At 38.9% G+C, this 18945-nt stretch overlaps 1 protein-coding gene across 6 annotated transcripts in view; it reads right to left on the minus strand.

The window, feature by feature from the left end:
• cacna2d1a (calcium channel, voltage-dependent, alpha 2/delta subunit 1a) overlaps nt 1-18945 on the minus strand; it is an 86884-nt gene that overhangs the window by 18447 nt on the left and 49492 nt on the right. For 2 of the 6 annotated variants that reach the window (XM_034863427.1, XM_034863428.1), the window contains exons 7-23: nt 17501-17632; nt 16853-16922; nt 15855-15905; nt 13641-13740; nt 8995-9153; nt 8348-8452; nt 8178-8256; nt 7694-7743; nt 7423-7512; nt 6788-6850; nt 5913-5996; nt 5661-5735; nt 4874-4945; nt 4654-4725; nt 4505-4566; nt 3851-3927; nt 318-326 (exon numbers count right to left, since the gene is read on the minus strand). In XM_034863427.1, the coding sequence (XP_034719318.1) occupies nt 318-326; nt 3851-3927; nt 4505-4566; nt 4654-4725; nt 4874-4945; nt 5661-5735; nt 5913-5996; nt 6788-6850; nt 7423-7512; nt 7694-7743; nt 8178-8256; nt 8348-8452; nt 8995-9153; nt 13641-13740; nt 15855-15905; nt 16853-16922; nt 17501-17632 (1350 nt within the window). Of the gene's footprint in view, nt 1-317; nt 327-1158; nt 1932-3850; nt 3928-4504; nt 4567-4653; nt 4726-4873; nt 4946-5660; nt 5736-5912; nt 5997-6787; nt 6851-7422; nt 7513-7693; nt 7744-8177; nt 8257-8347; nt 8453-8994; nt 9154-9366; nt 9467-13640; nt 13741-15854; nt 15906-16852; nt 16923-17500; nt 17633-18945 lie in introns of those variants that run through there. The other 4 variants (XM_034863429.1, XM_034863432.1, XM_034863430.1 and 1 more) reach the window with 3 other exon arrangements.

Raw genomic sequence — 18945 nt, forward strand, 5'->3', positions numbered from 1 at the left:
CAACCTGTCTAATGTCACTCTTACACGCTCAAGGTCCTGAGTTTAATATATTTAGTTAAAATGCAAGGCAGCTTTGTAAAGGGAGGAGTGGGTACTCACAAAGAGAAATTAGGAAATCATTATAAGTCATACAACTGAAGAACCAGTTGTGGACACATTTACACTGCACAGAAATTAAACACCGTATTGCACAAAGCTGAAAATCAGGTATAAATTAGAAGGACGAGAATTGGCTTGGCCAGGCATGCTGGGTTAAGGACCAACAAGGCTCAAAAACAAGCGGAAATACATTTAAAGTAAAGGAAAAAAATACTTGCCATCTTTCCCTGGAGTGGAAAAAATCCCAGCAGAGGGAAAGTAAGCGAACGAGAGAATCATCCCCCAAGGAGGTAAAGACGAGAGGAAAAAGAAGGGGGGGGGGGGGGGGGGAAAGACAGGGCAAAACCACAGGGGTCAAAGGTGACAATATTTTATTCACAGAGCGAGTCATGAATAGAAATATTGCATTACAAACAAAAGGTTTTAGGCCTTTGGATGTAAGTGGAGACACTGCTGATGGAGAACACAAAAAGAGGCTTAAAATGTGGTCAGACGATTTTTAAAGTTGTGATTTAGATGTGTTTTTAGCATTAGTATTACCATTCTTTTGGTGATGCAGTAAAGCTGTGGAGTTACTGCACTTCAAGGATGTATTTGCATTAGACTACTACACATAAGAGGAATATTAACCACAGCTCATAACCTTAAGGTTCTTTTGACATTCTCCAAAGCATGTCGTGTTGACAGTTGATTATACTGTACAGCAACATTTCTCATGACGACATGGGCTACTCCTTGCCCTCTATGGTGGTCATGATGGAGAAATAATTGCAGCCATGTGTTAGTTCTGTGATATTCGGTCACCACTTGCTAATCCAACAAAGTATCTAGTAATGATAGATAGCAGGGAGATTTGGGGAGTGACGACTGCTTATATTTTCTGCACTCTCACATGCCTTTTTACACTGATGATGACATTCCTGCCCCTTTTGTGAATAACGAAATCTGTGCAAAATCTAAGACATGCAGCTATAATCCATCCAAAATAGACAAGAACCAGCATTGACTTAAACAATTCATGACAAATAGATGTGGGAATTGGGGCACAATAGGTATTTAAGTTCACTTAAGCTTTTTTAATTGACATTTATATTCACCCACTAAAAAAGTATGAAGATTATAAAAATTGGAGCTTCAGTTTCAGTTAAACCATTGAGCATAAAGATTTTAGATTTTTGATTCAATGAGCACAAACAAGCCAAAGCTGATGACAAAGCACACAGAAGGACGAACAGCAGAGATGAAGCTTAGTGTATTAAGAGGGGTCGTGTTTTTCATTAGGAGTTATTTAACAAGGTTGTAAAACTCACAAAAAGTGAGTCAAAAAGAGAAAACTAAAGAACACAAATAAAAGCACAGACTCATGTTTTGGGTGCAGACTCACAGCTTTCTCCTTTATGGCTTCACCTTTAAATAATGCAAACATCCTGTCCTGTGTTGTTCCTGCCACAGTGGGTTAGTGCCAAAACCACATCTGAGGGCCATTGGAACAGGTGGGGGTTAAATACATACACGCGCACACAGACATACACACACACCATCTGCGACACGCTGTGTGGGCGAGCCTTGCATGCGAAGCACTGCTTCTGAGAGCAGACGCCAGCTTGATTCTGTGCAACAGAATTGTCATTATTAATCAGAAGCCACTAAGTGAAGAAAAACAGAAAAATAAATACTTCTGTGTTCGTGAGTCTGCAACACCGAATATGACAAACCAATTAGAAGTGATGTTACATCCAAAGTATGCTAGTGTGAGCGTAAGAAGACAAGGGTGCGTAAGAAGACAAGGGTTATGAGGTAGAGCACAGGAGGAGAATACTTGCCCAAAAATGCTGCAGGGGGATCCAACACACCAGGAATGGTCAAGAGTTGAGGAGGGCAGGAGAACAGGAGGAGGAGGAGAGGAGGATAAAACAATGAGGATAGGAAAGTGGAAATTGAAAAAAAGAGCAGTAAAAGGAAAAAGCCAACAGGGTTACGCACAATATTTTATCCAAATGGACATTGAATAAGAATATTGTATAAAAAAGTATGAAACACTTACGAGTTAACTTAGTGGGAGATGAAAGGGTTTCAAGGTGTACTGTGAGTGTTTGTAGGTGAGGTGTAAAATCTTTATATTAATTAAAAAAGGGACAGTGCATATTAGTAAACATTTTTGTTAATATGTCAGATTTAGCTAAAAGGCTAGTTTTTGTTTGCAGTGTCATCTGTAAAGACATTGTGGGGACAACAATCTGGTCATGCAGTCACATTAGGTGGACTTCCCTTCTTCATAGGGACACAAACTAGATTATCCATTGAGTTATAGGGTTAAAACTTATTAGATTTGGGGATTGGCATTGTAGTCATTAAGGCTTCAGCTTGTTCTCCGTAATGACATTGAACCCTGTGTGCATAGTGTCTTCATTGTAAAAAAGACCCAATCACACGGTTTCTATTTTCTATCTTACTATAATTATAACTATTGCACATGAACAGTTCACGTTTTTTCCCTACCATTTCTGCATCCATTGTCTGCTATCAGCCTGAAAATCAACATGCATTTTGTTACCTTGATATTGTAAAAGTCATTTACTATCTCTGTTGGTGAGTTTATTGAATAGTCAAAATGTTAGATTCAGCTGCAAAACGACCAAATTCATATCATCTTTAAAAAAAAAAGAAAAGAAAAACGTTTGTGTCCAATGGTCTTATTTTTCTCACATAATTGCCAGGCCAACAACTACATATCATATATTAAAAGAACCTTAAAAGCAGCACCAGGGTGTTTTTAAACTGGTCCCTGCTTCACAACTGCACTTAATGAAACTATAAAAAAATAAAGGCGATGAAACTTTCACCGTGATGGATTAACAGTCCACCTTCCAGCAAACGTCAAGTCTCGGCCAGTTGATTTTTTACAGCTTTCTGGAATAAAGTGTAACCTATTGCTGACTAAATGTGGGAAATCAGACTTATAATATATGAAACACATTGGGAATTAGTTGGTAATAGTGTGTGTTGTTTTAGAAAGTATGGTTGTCAAGGCTAGTTTGCTTTACATTACAAAGTTACCAAAACATTCTTACCAAAGCCCACTTTTGGCTATTGAATGCAGCTAGGCAGACCACAAAACATACGGACAGAGGGACAGACTCTCCATAAAAGCAGTGAACACACGAACACACACACACACAAACACACACATTCAAAATAAAACTGTCCTTTGAGCAACACTATAAGTCAATGACATCTTTTACTTGTGGGAACAGAGGGACATGAGACGACAACGCCACACATATGAAACCTCTGATCCACTGTACGGTGTTAGATATAGGCTTAAGCATGAACATGAACACACACAAACTTGCACACACACACACACAGCAACAGAGCTAACAGAGTTACTTAGCCGTAAATTAATAGATGAGTACTATATGTGTGAAAGTTGACACTGGAGCCACTCGCCTCGCTGTCTGGCAACAAAAACTTTGAAAAGCACCACAACTGAGGGTGTGTGTTGCCATAGCGAAAGAAGAGGCAAGGGCGTGCAGGGGTAGTATTGATGTATGTGATTGTGTATGTGCATGGGGCACTATATGTGATGGATAGGATACATAGGCTGAGGCACGAGTGTTTTTCAGCCTGAAGAGCAATATGTCACTAGAACATTAACAGTCATTTTCCTTTTAGCACTATTTGACTATTATCTATAGTAATGGAGGTAAAGAACGGCACAAGCAACTGAACTGATTTAGATGGCACTTACATTTTGCCTGGGTGATTGTGTCTGCAATGTTGGCCCGGATGTAATGCATACTGTAGTCAGGAAGGACCAGAGCCAGGCTGAGAGAGGACACACACACAATAACAGTATGTACTGTATATTTACATGGACCTGTCTTGCCATACATTTAAGCTTCTGTACTGCAACTATTTTCAGATTTTACAGAAGAAGAATTGTGCATGATTTTTTTGTTTCACTGCATTGCTGAACATTGTCTGAACATTGCCTGAGACATTAAATACATGCACAGAATTTTGATCGACCAATAATTTCACATGCAAAAAAACACAATAAAAACATTGAATGTGTCCTTCTTTGTTTAAAAAAAAATCATCATAGCAAATTTTACAGTGAGTTCTGCTAAGGTTTTTTTTACCAGATGGCTGAATTTTCCAAAAAGTAAACATAAGTTGTGAACACTGGTCCCTCATGGCTTTACCTAGATCACTCTAAAGTGTGCCTGGACTTTGTCTTGAACTTAAGACCACAGTCTAAATGGTTTTATGCACTGATGATGAACATTTTGCAAACTTTGTCAGTGCCAAGCATCGGGAGTTTGTCTAATTCTGGACTGTTAAAAAAGAACTTAACACATGCAAAGGATTTTTCATTTCATCCGTAATATATTATATTTACCTGTAATCTGTCCCCTTCACTGGTGCAAAGGTGTACATCCTCTGGCCTAAGTCAATGTAGCGCTTTGAGGGCAACAGTTCTGTCAGTACATTTTACATTTTTTAAGCAAATATGTTATTGACTCCAATATCCTGTCAATTTAAATGTACCTCATCCTGGGATTTCACCAATGTAGATATTGTGTAATTCCCTGTTAGACCGTCGATCATTTTTTTTCTCATCTGTTGACCAAATAATCAAACATAAAATGAATTAGCCAATTTAAAATGGAGAGGATAAATCAATCATGCTATATTCAGAAATGGCAGTGCTATTGATCTGATATGAGCTAATGGAGTCATAAGAGCTGGAGTAATCCATTTTCCAAACCTGCACTTTGATCTCATTCTCCAGCTCTGCATCCAGGAAGTCCAGCGTAACAGGTTCATGAAACTTGGCAGTCTACATAGAAACGCAAGCAATTAGTCTCTGTATGCATACTAGAAATTATAATCTATGGGCCTCGACTACAAAGCAGAGAAATCATCCGTTTTTGATCATCTGTTTCCAATACAAATTATGATATTTGCATTTTTGTAGCCTTGAACAGGGAATTTATTATGGACAAACTCTCCTGTTGACAATAACTTTTAAATGTTGTAATCATCTGTGCCCAATATGTGCATACGTAATTTACAACTACATGTATGTCAAAGGTCAATGTGAAACATCTTGCCATGCTTTCAACAAACATCATTCTAGTCTGGACCAAAAAAAATGAATGGAACAAACAGCCAAATGATACACATTAAGTCAGTGTAGTCATTCCGGCTAATGGTCTGCAGCAGAGATGCTGCACATGTTTTGTTGATGCTGAATTCACATTTTCTATGGGATACTGAATCTTTCTGCTAAAGTGCATTTTGTAACATGTAACTGTGGGTTGTTAAAACTCAGTAATGATATGAATTGTCTATGGGCTTTAAAATACACAAACCTGTATGCATTCTTAGTCTAAAAAGCCTGTTGACTATTCAGATATGTTATGTTATGTTGTCTCCCCCCCCAGCCATTTATTGAGCAACTACTTGGTTTTAGCAAAGCAACTAGACAGCACTGTCCCTAGAAAAAGCAAAAGTCTGGTTACTCTGAATTCAAGTCAAGTGACTAGGCCTACCAGTGGCTGGAGATTAGGGTGGAGCAGCACGTATCCATTGGGATCAATGGCAAAGTAGTAGCCATTTGGTCCAAACTACAGGAAAAGGGAAATATAGAGGGAGTTATCAGTGAAAATAAAAACTGACGAACCCTGGTACCAAAACCTGTGTTTAATAATGAATTCATTATAATAATAATAATTAATTACATTTATATAGAGTTTTATCATAAACACTTAAAGCATGTTTATGTATGTAGTGTGTGCTCTTACAGTAAAGCGAGGCGTCAGTCTCTTGATATCATCCAGGGAGACGTCAATGGCCATAACTCCCAAGATGAGCTGGTTCTGAGATTTCTGAGAGAAAACGATATTGGGGGGAGGGGGGGGGGGGGGGGGGGGGGGGGGGGGGGGGGGGGGGGGGGGGGGGGGGGGGGGGGGAGAGGAAGTAAGTGGTACACAGAGTCACTGTAAGATCTACTCATGTGTTCTTTCTGGATGATTCATTTTCCAATGTGCACTCTGAATGATTTCAAGGAAATGGGGTGCAATAGAAATCTGGACAGTGTCATTCCCAAAAGCTTTACATGCCGTCATGAGTCATTGATAAGGCATTTCCAGCCTTTGTCTCCAGCCATGGCGGAGGTTACCCCGAGTCTTTCGAGGTAGACATGTAAACTCATCTTGAAGCACTTAGCTACCGGATCATTTATCTCTCTGATCTGCAGGTTTCATCCCTTTTTGATTTTTTGCTTTATGCTCGGATGTCTTCCTGTGGAGGCACGTGGGAGAGATCCAAGGGACCTCAGAGTCAACAGAGGATACAAGGAAGTGCCACAAGAAAGAGGAGGATGAAAGTGAAGGAAGAGACGATATTTGAGAGTTTTCATGTTGTGTGTTTGTTTTTTTAGTCTGGTAAACATTATGGCGTGTCACCAAACCGCAGACTTAAATTCTCCCATGGGGTCAAAGACTCAGTAAACACTAAATTTAGTCTGCAAGTCAATTGAGTGAGTGAATCAAGAAACCTATCATGTTTGATATCAAAAAGGTAGGATTCATAATAACTGTGTCAATAAAATGCATTAGTACTTTTAAAACTAAATTAAATGAGCAACATGAGAATCCAAAAGTAGTCTTTTGTTTACCTTTGAGCCTGTGTTGGTCTTGTTAAAGACAGGCAGAGTTCCAGTGATCACCAGGCCAAGCTCCTGGAAGATGAAACATACAACATATTGAATATGTTTACTTACTTTTTGTATGATTTCTTGGATTAACAAATAAGATTTATAAAAAATAACATTAACCAGCTACAGCTTAAAAACAACATGTTAACGGTAACAAAAGGCAGAGACATTTCTGGTGGTGACGAGGTCAATACAGTCACAAACGTTGACAGCTTCTTATCAGTAAGTGAATGACAATATCCAAACCATTTGGCTTAGTTTACCAGACTGATTTCTTATCTACACTGTCGCCTAAAAATCTTGACAGAAGCTTGATCATCCCCAAAAAAAAAAAGATGGATGCAGCATTTTTTGAAATGAAGTTAATTTTTCCTTTTACAAACAATTTATGCAACAGAGTTCAACTTGAGTTTAGTGGGATGACAAACAGCAAATGTTTAGCAAAATTGAACAAGATTTATGTAGAATTCTTCATTTGATAGAAGACATGTTTCTCCTCATTTTCGCAGAGCTCTACATTTGACTACAAATGCCACTTTCTTTTCCCACACTTGACATAAACTGTGTCCGTCCGTCTGTTATAACACACGACATACCAGTGCGTCCAGGTAGACGTTGGTCCACTGAACCTGCTTGGCCCTTCTGTCAGCCTTTACCATAGGCCTGCCCAAAACATCCAGATACTCCTGCAAAGAAGGACTGACTTCAGGTTTAATTTGCTACATGCAAGTCAGCCATTCCACCACAAGAGGGCACAATACACAACTGGTTAAGTCAGCCAGGGAGGGAGCTGGAGTGAAAGACAGGTACAGTAGCAACCATTGATGGATACACAAGTGTATTCCATGTAATGTTATTTGAGTTTACCTGAGTGTTGATCCTGATGGCACCTATAGATGGAATCTCATAGTAGTACCCTGAGAAAAAGACAAAAAAGTTGACACTACTTTATTTAACATCCATTGTGATAAAAGAAACTTAATTTAATCATATCTATCTGGTAATCTAATGTTGTCTTAAACAAGCTGCTAAAAGTACTATTCTGGGATTGACACCCTACCTAATAAAAATGAGATTTGTACTGAAAAACAAACCACCACTCTTACTTCAGGCTGACTAAAATGAACCTAATGGGTTATGATCATGTAAAATAAAGATGTGCTCACAATAAATTAAATATTGTGCACGTTGTGCGTTGTGACAGATGTTCATAATAAAAAAAACATTTTTCTTTTGTGTGTACTAAGTATTACTAATATAGAAAGCATTGACATAATTATTTGTTGTCTGGTGTTATCAAAGACCTTCTTCCTTCTTCATCCTACAGAAGAATAAGCATGCAGCTTCGTACCTTTATTAGCGCAGGCCATCCACTGGATTGGCCCTTTGTCGTAGTTGTGTTGACCAACTGAAAATGTAAAGATGCGCACCTATGGATAGAAGAAGAGTAAAAAAAACTGAATATGGTGATAAAATACTGCCGTATTTTACTCTCTGAGAATCTTGTGTTTACAGTCCTACCGCCTGCTTTGGGTTGTATTTTTCAAAGATTTCCTCTGCCCTCTCTTCTCCTCCGTCAGTGAAGAGCATGATAATCTTGTTACAGTTGGCCCTTGACACATTCATCTAGTGGATACAAAAGCAAAATTTCTGTATTTTAAGCACTATTCAACCAAGGAAGTGAATTAAAACATTCATATTGTTGTTAGTAACCGACTGAACAGGTGGTTGCAAAAGGAATTCAAGGCTATTTCCTCTTTATACAGTTACAGAAGAGAAACATGAGCTCTTGCACTCTTACAAAAATCTGCCATGTCCAAAACAACCTCAAGAGGTCGACATGTACTAACTCTTCATGAGAACACCAGTGGGAGTTGTGAGTTGTCAGTGAGTCCTATGTTCCATCATTAAATTTAATAATTGAATGAAAATGATACATTAAATGAACATAAGTTACATCAGACAGTTAAGTAGATTTCACAGACATCATCAAGCCTCTGGGTTGGTCCGCATAATCCAAGGGACATTGTAGGATAAAATGATCAAAGAGATTGACAGCCATTTCCTCAACGTTACCATCCCTACCACCATCCAGTAAACACACATTCTCCTACGCCTTTATGTTAGCCAGATACCACAGAAGTATTCCGCCCACGCTGCCACTTTACCTGTGCGAGCTGCTCGAATGCCAGCTCGAAGCCGCCTCTGTAGTTGGTGATACCCTTGGCTGTGATGCTCTGCACAGCATCTTTCAGCATCCTCTTGTTGCGGACGTTGGCCTGCACCAAGTTCTCAAAGCATGATGCGTACGTGGCCTTGTCATTGAACTGGAGGGAAGAGGGAAGGAGGGATGATGGGAAGTGGAGGGAAGGCACTTGTGCATATTTTCTGTTAAATATGTGGCCTGTTTTCCCTTCGTCGGAGTCATGCGGTGTCCCTTAAACATATGGGATTGGCTTAAACAAAGGTATTTCATGAGAGAGATTGAATTGATTCCATAAAAAAAATAAAAAATGTATGACAAAATGTTATAAAGTAATCTACTTTATTAACACTTTAACTTCTTGGTTTTGCAGCTGCAAATATGTGTCGTGTGAAATGAAATCAGTCTTAATCAAAATCTGCACAGACCGAAGGGAGCTATAGGAGCAGAAGGAAGGATTGGCAGGCGAGCAGGTAGGGATATGAAAAAAGTGGCATAAGGAGGTAAAAACAAAACAAAAAAGAGCTTGATTATGGAGGGATTATGGCGGAGAGACTGAAATTAAGTAACTGGTTAAATTACAATTACACAGCTCTACATGTAAAGCATCTCTAGTGTAATATAGGTGAATAGTTAATGTGGAGGAACAGATGGAACCTTATCAACTTGTGCACACACACAAATCTAAACCTATACACAAACACAGCATCTATGGAGGACCGGGACATGGCTCATTAATACCTAACATCTGTTTTGGTCTTGACTGCAGCCTTCCAACCAATCATGAACATGTGCAATACACACATGCTATAACACATGCTCATAGTGCACGTACACAACATTGACAAATTCTGGTTTTACAGTGCTTTTTTAATTTTTTGCAACACAGTTGAATATCTGCAGATATTCACCTCTGATCTCATGCAATTTCTTTTCTTTATTAACATTTGCTTTGATCTGCAAAGCTGGTTGCATGACTGAATTGTACCATCTGCTTTAGGTCATCCTTATTTTCTAAAAACCCTTCTCTAGATTACATAACATTTCAAATAAAATGTCAAATATACAGTAAATGACAAAATAGTGGAGATGGCACTTGGTACAATGACAAGAACAGCTACAAATGAAAGCCATGTTGCGATGACTGCCGGTATCGCATATTTTAAAAGATAGTCAGCACTTTAGTAAAGTGTAAAGATAATAAGGAACCTAAAGCCAGGATCTACAAGCAAAGGACAAACTTTCACACAATGTAGGTGTCATCTCGCCACATGGGGTTATGTTTTCACAATGCCAAAGGAGTCTGCAGCTCACAATTACAACTATTCAACATGTTGGCGGGTGTTTCAGGACAAATACTATACCAAGATATTCATCCTCCAAAAAGGCGTGCGCGCACACACACACACACACACACACATGCTACAACTTCATCTAACTTGTGATACACATCTTAAAATGTCTCAGACAAAAGCTCAGCAGAACAGCATACTGTATGTTACTTATATAGGCTTGTGCATACAATAATTGCTCATAATGTTTATAGTAACTATCATTGTTCTATGTTTACTATTAAAGCCTGCCTTTTTAGTGTATACACAAATACAATGTCACAATTCCATTTGTTAAAATAAGACTTACTCCGAAAATCTGTATGTGTGTGTGTGTTATTGTTTGGGCGAGTGAGATCTCTTGGGGTATTCATAACACAGCATAATAATATTGAGAAAGAAAGCATATAGGATTATAAAAACGCACATATGTCGACTTCATGGACAAAGCAGAGATATATATATATATATATATATTCACCCTAAAACACAAACAAGTATAGCCAAAGAGGGATTTAGCTATAAAAACATGAAACTATTTATCACACTATTTCATTATAAAAGCTTGTAACAGATTATCCCGTCAAAGAGCTTCAAAATGCTTCTAAAGGTTTACGAACTGAGCAGGATGCCATTAATATAAGTGACTTATTACACTGCTGCCTTATTTCATCAACGTCAAAAGCCCTTTCACTTAGCTGATTTGAAAATTCAAAACAAAATCATAAACTATTACTTTATTAAGGGAAGTGAAAGAAAATGTAATTAATGGTTAATTTGGAAAGCCAATTTAAAATTAAATCCCAAACACAAAGAGGACGAAAATAAGGATTAAGAAGGAGATTTTAGATAGAGTGCAGGCACATCCAAGTACATTATTTTTACTGAGATATTTTTGTTTAAATTTCATCCTTAGTAACTTTATTACTTTAAAAAAGGGGTTAAATGGGCAATAAAAGCTGGAGAATTGAAGCATTTGCAGCCAGACAGACTACCTGTGTACCTGATGTTTTTATGGTGGGGATTTATGATAAGATAAAGTGCACATAGAGGACAAGAGCAGAAAAAAAATGAAGAGACAAGACAGTAGCAGCAATAGTTTAAGAATTTTTGGAAATACGTCTATTTGCTTTCTTGCTGAGAGTTTGATGAGAAGATTAATACCATGTCTTTGTCTGTACAGTAAATATGAAGCCAGTAAGCCTGGCTCTGTCAAAACAAAATCCTCCAACACTTACCTCTAAAGGGGGGGTTAGAAATTTATGAAAATATCCAATTTTCACTGTTTTTCATGGGACTATTAAACATGTACTTAAATTGACTGGCGCTTTGCACACAATAATTCCTGAGAGGCTGCCTTGCGGGCGGCTCCGCGATGCGCACACACAGGGAGAAGATCAGACAGGGAGCAGATCAGACAGAGAGCAGATCAGACAGGGAGCATATCAAACAGGGAGCAGCATTGTACAGAAAATGCCGAAGCGTAAATGTGGTTTCACAGTTGAACTGCAAAAAAAACTTTCCATTTACCGTCCGGGTCGGGACAACTGGGAAGTTGAGTTTCAGTATCCAATAAAAGTGCTGGAGATCTCAAAGCTCACATGGACACCAAAAAAACCTTATTTTATTACATTGAAAAGGTTTTAAGAGCTATTTAGTTGAAGTTGGATTTTGAAGCTGAGAATAGGTTCTATTTAGAACATTATTTCATATTTATTTATAAGAGCCAATATTACAGATTTTATTTTATTACTTAAGTTATTTTTGTACCATTAAGGCATAATAAAGCAGTTTCAATAACCTCTGAGAAAGCTGTCTAAATTTGTATCTCGAGGCTGGGCCGAATGTCTTATTTTTTGGAAATCAAAATATGGTCACCCTAACATAAGAGGGATATCAATCATCTTCTCTCATCTAGCTCTTGGCAAGAAAAAGAATAAGCACTCCCAAACTTTTAAATTTTCACCTCTATTTCAATGTAAACAAGGAAACAATGCTAATAATTTTTTTCACCAGAAAATACATTTTAAACTGTGGCTAACGTTTACAAGCTATGCTCACTAAGTGACAGACAGCTGCAGTGTGTTGGTTGCCTAGCAACAGCATAACTAGGTGGATTCCTGCAGTGGTTATTACGCCTCAAAATCAAGTTAGAGTGGTGCTCTTCACATTTAAGTCGTGAAAATCATTCCCAGTGTGATTGCCTCCAGTACGTTTCCTCCAGTAGAATGAAATAACCACTGTAACCACTTAAAATTGTGTTATTTTTCTTCACACAACTTAGTGCTAGGAAGCATGAATCTGACTCATGCAGACTGCAATGGAGCTTTAAATAACGATGAATATTTCCTTAGCCCCATTTGTCAGTAAATCCTTTGGTGATGAGATTTCTACAGAATTTCAAACAGGCTGGGTCCTTCTCCATTACATGCCGCTGATTCAAAGTATGAGTCACACAGCAAACATTCATTTGTTAAACTTGTCTTGTGGCATATCAGGGGTTTGCTCAAGCTGTGTCATATGCTCGCTCTATTAGGCACACATACGGGACAGCTCAGGTAGAACGTTTGCCTGCCAATTGGAAGGTTGGTGGTTCGATCCCTGGTTCCTTGTCGGAGTGTCCTTGGGCAAGATTGCCCCCAAGAGTGTTTGGCAGGTGGCACCTTGTACAACAGCCTCGGCCACATGTGTGTAAATGACTGACTATGTGAGTGACTATGTAAAAGAAGCACTTTGAGAAGCACGTTGAGTTTGAGAACAGTCTATTTACTTGGATTCAAATCTGATGCTCTTGAGACCCTGCACAAACACACATTCACATATGTATACATATATCTGTTCAAGGTTTGCTAAAGCTGTGTCATATGCTCGCCCTATTAGGCACACATACAGGGCGGCTCAGTGGTAGAACGGCAGCCTGCCAATCTGATATATATGTACTGTATATAAAGGTCACAACCATATATACAGTATATATATATCTTTACACACACACACACACACACACACACACACACACACACACACACACACACACACACACAAACAGATACTTTGAGCATGCATCCATGCACATCTGCAGCCATTGTAAAGATCAATCCTTGTGCTGTACATTAAGTATCTCAAAAGGTCACTGCCATGTTTAAACCAATGGAGTAAAGCTACCTAAACAGCCAAGCCGCAAATACGTCCACATTAACACTCAGCAATGTTTGTAACTGGAAATGTCATTTATTTCTACTGGTGATGAAATTTAGGTATTAGCTCCGTGAATACTCACATAGACCACGTTAACGTAGTCATCATCAGAAAGGGTCTCCAGCATCTTGTTGACAGAAGTTCGGATGAGTTTCAGGGTGAGACCCGAAACACTGCCGCTCCTGCAGTTTGGGACAAGAACGGTCTGTGTTGTACAGCGTTAATCAATATTATTAAAGCTACTGTGAGTAGTTTATTTCGCCCCATTGAGGAATTCTAAAACAAAACCATCCGTGCATCCACATGATACAACCCTTCCATGATCGTGCACCGCCCCCACCCCCTCCGCTAGTAGCCAAGGAGGCCACAGAGGATTAAAAAAACATGATGGACTCTGCAGAGGAGATCATTATCTTCACTTGAGCTTCTGCACGCAAAAGTCACCCCAACGACACAATGTTCTGAACATAGCTATTGTGAGATATACACAGAGTTTTGTGGAGCTGAAAGTCTTAATTAGCTTTGTATCAACCCATTTGGCAATGGCTTGAGTGTAACAAACATTCATTAACATCAAAAAGTAACGCACTAAAGCTTCAAGAAGTTGAACAGACTTGACATTACCATCTTAAAAGCCTTCCGCCTGCACTATTCATGAGCTACAGCAGCGATATCAGACCACTTGACTAAAAACTTCTTCCATTAACAAGCTAGATATATTATCTATCACATTGACAAAAATGCTACCATTGGCAAGCTCCATTAATGTCATGAGTTAAAGTGCCATCGCTGTTTCTCAACTCATTCTTTGCACACAAACTGTGAATGTTAGCATAAAATGATTTATAATAAAAATATCAGTGGTCAGCACTGTCAGGACTAGACCCATTTAATCATTTTTTATATTGTACTGCTCTTGTTAAAAATAGATGGTAACCAGCCTCGATGGTTCTATAAATACACAACTTAATTGGTTCCTGCAGGTAAAATAATAGAAGTGGACAGAAACTGGAATAACGAGGAGTGGAATTATTTTCACCAAAGCATAGCAGAAGCAGTTTTGAATGTCCAATAAGCCTCATCAATCCTCTGTATGCCAATTACCAGAGCTGTGTTAAGAGCTGCAAGTGGACACATTTTTCATTTGCGCTGTCATTTAGCCCTGGCACTATGCCATGAGTGTCATTTATAATGAAACCCCACCTGAGCAGTAGAATTTAAACAAATCATTTTGACGCGGACACAAATACACCACAGATATTCTTGCATGCAGCAAGCATTTGTTGTATTGTAGTGCCACTGGTTGTCCTAAATAATGACATCGGCAAAAAATATAAAAAATTACACAATATGAAAATGGTAGTAGAAAGGCATTCAGGATAGGGCTGGTGTTTTATTTTTCTTATGGTCAAATTCCATAAAAAGACCAAAGCCCATTGTTTTCCACTGAAGATTTAAATCCACAAAAAAATTAATTTTCAATTCTTAAAATTAATGGGCACTGTAGTTTTTTGCAAACATTACTGAAACAGAGGTAACATGTATTTGTCTGGGAATACTTATAGCTGCAGATTCATTCACATTTTTTTCTCTAGTGAGGATTTCCATCAAGTTGTAATGAAGGAAATGTGATCTCATTTTAATTTTTTTTTGACAAATAAAGGAGGTCTATCGGACAAAGGAATAAACTTTATCAGGGTTTGGATAAACAGGCAGCACTTGCTAATAATATCAATTCATTGTTGGTTTTGCTGTTTTCAGAGGATTCTGTTGACAATAATACAAATGTAGAATATTGCCCTTAACCTTAACGTTTTCCCGTAATTACCCTCTTCTACACAAAAAAATGCTACTTATTAAGATGTAAACTATAAACTTGTGGATACATATTTATGTTAATTGTTGCTTGGTTTGCAGATCTATATATCCTTAATTGGAAAGGGGTTTCAACTGTTTGGTCTTTGTGCACACAGAAAATAGACCCGTTTTTTACAGTTTTGAAATGGACACTGTTATATTGGCTGGTTTCTGAAAAATGAGCCGAACTGCTGTACTGCTGTAGTGACAGATATTGCTATAGCTCTTTTAAACCTCTGAGGCATTAGTTGCTCATCACAGGAAGAAACAACTGGACTGTAAATGATGATGTTGCCCAATACACTGACGTATGTCAATGTCACGAGTGCTGAGGCAGCCGTGGGCACAGCATAGTCAGAAAGTTAGCATCAGGGCCTTCTTGCAAACAAAATAAAATAAAATCTGACTGTAATGGATGAATCATAAGGTTATCACTCACGCATCTACCAGGATCAGCATGTCCTTGGGTGACGCTGCCCCCTGAATGTACCTGGTGAGTAACAACAGACACACACAAAGGTTGAGGACATTGAGCACATTGAAAATAATTATCATAATGCAGAAAATTCTTTTTAAGGTTTCTACATTACACAAATATCACCACATAAAATAGGTATGCAAGCAATATATTTTGCAGGCTCCTCACTGTTATCTCTCTTTGAGCAGGTAAGCAAATATGACTATCATTTGCATTGGAAATGATAGTCTCTCTTAGTTATGCTGTAATAGTTTTAGACTGCCGGGGGCCTTCCTTTGACACACTGAGCTCCTCTCTCCTTTATCTTTCCATTTGTGTGCCTCCATGTCCCAGAAATTCCTGTTACTAGCCTAGCTCTGGGGAGTCAGTTCTTTTCCCCCCAGCTTGTTTCCTTGGATCAGTGAGGCTCCAAAATCCTGGTTGCAGAGGTTGCCGTGGTCCTGCTACGCTCTGCTGTGCCTTGCAATGCCGTGCAGTGCCCTGCTATGCCATGACAAACTACTATTTTTAATCACTGTTCCATTATCTTTTACTGTGACTGTTATTGCCACACTTCATTTCAACCCCAACTAGCCCATCAGAAACCGCAAATTAAGAGCCTGGCTCTGTGCGAGGTTTTTTCTCGCCACTGTTGCTTGCTCTGGAGGGAATAACTAGAACTGTTTGGTCCTTGTAAATTATAGAGTGTGCTCTAGACCTACTCTATCTGTAAACTGTCTCAGGAAAACTCTTGTTATGAATCGATACTATAAATAAAATTGAATTGGATGTCTTTGTTTGAGTGGGTGGGTTTGGCTTTGGTCAGAGTCCTGGATTTGATAGTTTTAAACAGTGTGTGTTTGTGTAAGATGCAGTAGGCTACTATGTAATCAGTTGATGCAACATACAAATACATGTTTGTGCAAATTAATGTGTTGTATTACAAAACTGCATATCCTATAATAAGTGTCTTCACTCACCACGGTCGCCTGCGCACATCATAGAGGTCGATCTTATTGGCTGAATTGCTTGAGTCGATCCAAGGAGATGCTGGGATTTGGCAGGAGGAAGAAAATGGGGAAAATTCACATAGGCTTGGATTTAAGGTACTTGACTATGTTTGTAACTATGTTTGTATTATGTCCTATATTCCTATATCTTAATGTATCTTAAAATAATAGTCTTTAAGCTTCTTTGCTTTCTTATTGAGAGATACCACTCTGAATTCTGTGTCTATGCAACCCGAACCAGGAGGCTATTAACTTAGCTTAGTTTAGCATAAATACTGAAAGCAGTTGGCAAAGCTAGCCTGGCTCCAAAATCCAAAGACACTCCTACTGGCATCTTCATAGTTCTACACACGCATCTCCCGTTTAATCAATAAAAAATCAAAAGGTAAAATTGGCCAGTTGGGATTTTACAGGTAATTAACTACTGTAACTATAACTTGGTGACCTGCAGCCACTTCTTTAAGCTAAGCTATGCTAATTGTCCCCTGTCAGCTTACTTAGTTTACAGCCATGCTACAGAAGCAAGGCAGTGATTCAAATTTTTTATGTCCCCATCACTGGTCACAGGAAAGTTAGAAGGCTGTTTGGTGTGACCCCATTGACTGCTGGGCGGCTCACCTGGGTAGTATCGAGCCAATCCGGTGGCAGAGCCAAACACCTGCCAGAGGATGGAGGGATCTTCCTCTTTGTTTTTTCGGAAAGTGTCCTCCAAGGCCTCTGTCCAATTTAGCTCATTCAAAATGATAGTTGCTGGAACACAAACACACACACATATATACACACAGTTATATTTGTACAGAAGTACAACATCATAACAAAAAAATGTCAAACTGTTTCATAATCCACTTATTCTGAAAAAAGCCATTAAGAAGGAGTAACCATCTTAAAAGCCTAAAACACACACACACACACACACACACACACACACACACACACACACACACACACACACACACACACACACACACACACACAGATATTTGCCAGTATTAGGCTGAGCTGAGAGTAAGCCTTCCCACAGATATTGAAACAGATTTCAAGTTGCTATGATGAGATATTTCCATTTCTTCCTCTCATTACTTTTTTGCTCTCAAAACCAAAGGCCAAAATCTGTGGCAGTGGAAAATGAGCAAAGGAGAAGAGAAAGTGGAGAGAGGAGAAGAAGGCAAATTAGAATGATTCAATTTGACATTTCTGCAATAAGACAAAACCACCTTCTAGGTACTCTGGGGACAGACATGCTGTAAAGTTAGGATTTTGTTTACCTGTTTGTCTACAGGAGCTCTTACTGACTTAATACTCCAACAATCTAGTTTGATCAAAAAAGGCAGCACTCTGGCTGAGAGAGTGGGCAGCATGTCAACCTGATGCTGTGCATAACTTACAGTTGTGTGTTTGTGTGCGTGTGTGTGTGTTTTGTGATAGCAACTGGATTAAAGAAACAACAAAAGAACAATCAGGATGAGACAGGGGACGGCCAGAAGGTCCGGAATTTACTAAGGTAGACTTATTCGTGACAGACACCTACAAGCTATGTTGTTAAAAGTGAGTTATGGCAAGTTACTGTAAAGCACCTTTACTCTTAACTCAGAGACTTAAATTGATAACTCACTAGGAAGAGACGAGCAGTGAACAGTGTGTTCTAGTCTGGAGAAAAAGTGCCAACCAAAACTCTACTAAGTAAATGAGCAATGCCCAGCCATGAAGTCTTAAAAAAAACTTTTTTTTTTTCTCTCACCCTCCCACTTCTCCCTTGTTTTCTCTGCTCACTGTCCTGTAGCTCTCACGCTCCCTCTGGCTCCTCACTCCTTCTCCTCCTCACAACTACCTCCTGTACCAAGGCTCCATTTCAGTTAAAGAGAGAGTGTAGGCCATGCCTTAATTTGCTCCTTGTGGTATTGAAGAGCAAAGCGCATCCCAATGATAAGTGGTGACAATTTGTTCAGCCCTCATCTGTCAGCTCCCAGAGGATGGCCCTTAATGGATTAGTCCTGTTGGTTTTTGTGAGATCAGTAACAAGAAGTCTCAGTAACAACACCTCAGAGTAACAACACCTCATACAC

Source organism: Etheostoma cragini, chromosome 23 (assembly GCF_013103735.1).
Source record: "Etheostoma cragini isolate CJK2018 chromosome 23, CSU_Ecrag_1.0, whole genome shotgun sequence".
In the NCBI taxonomy this organism is placed as follows: domain Eukaryota; kingdom Metazoa; phylum Chordata; class Actinopteri; order Perciformes; family Percidae; genus Etheostoma; species Etheostoma cragini.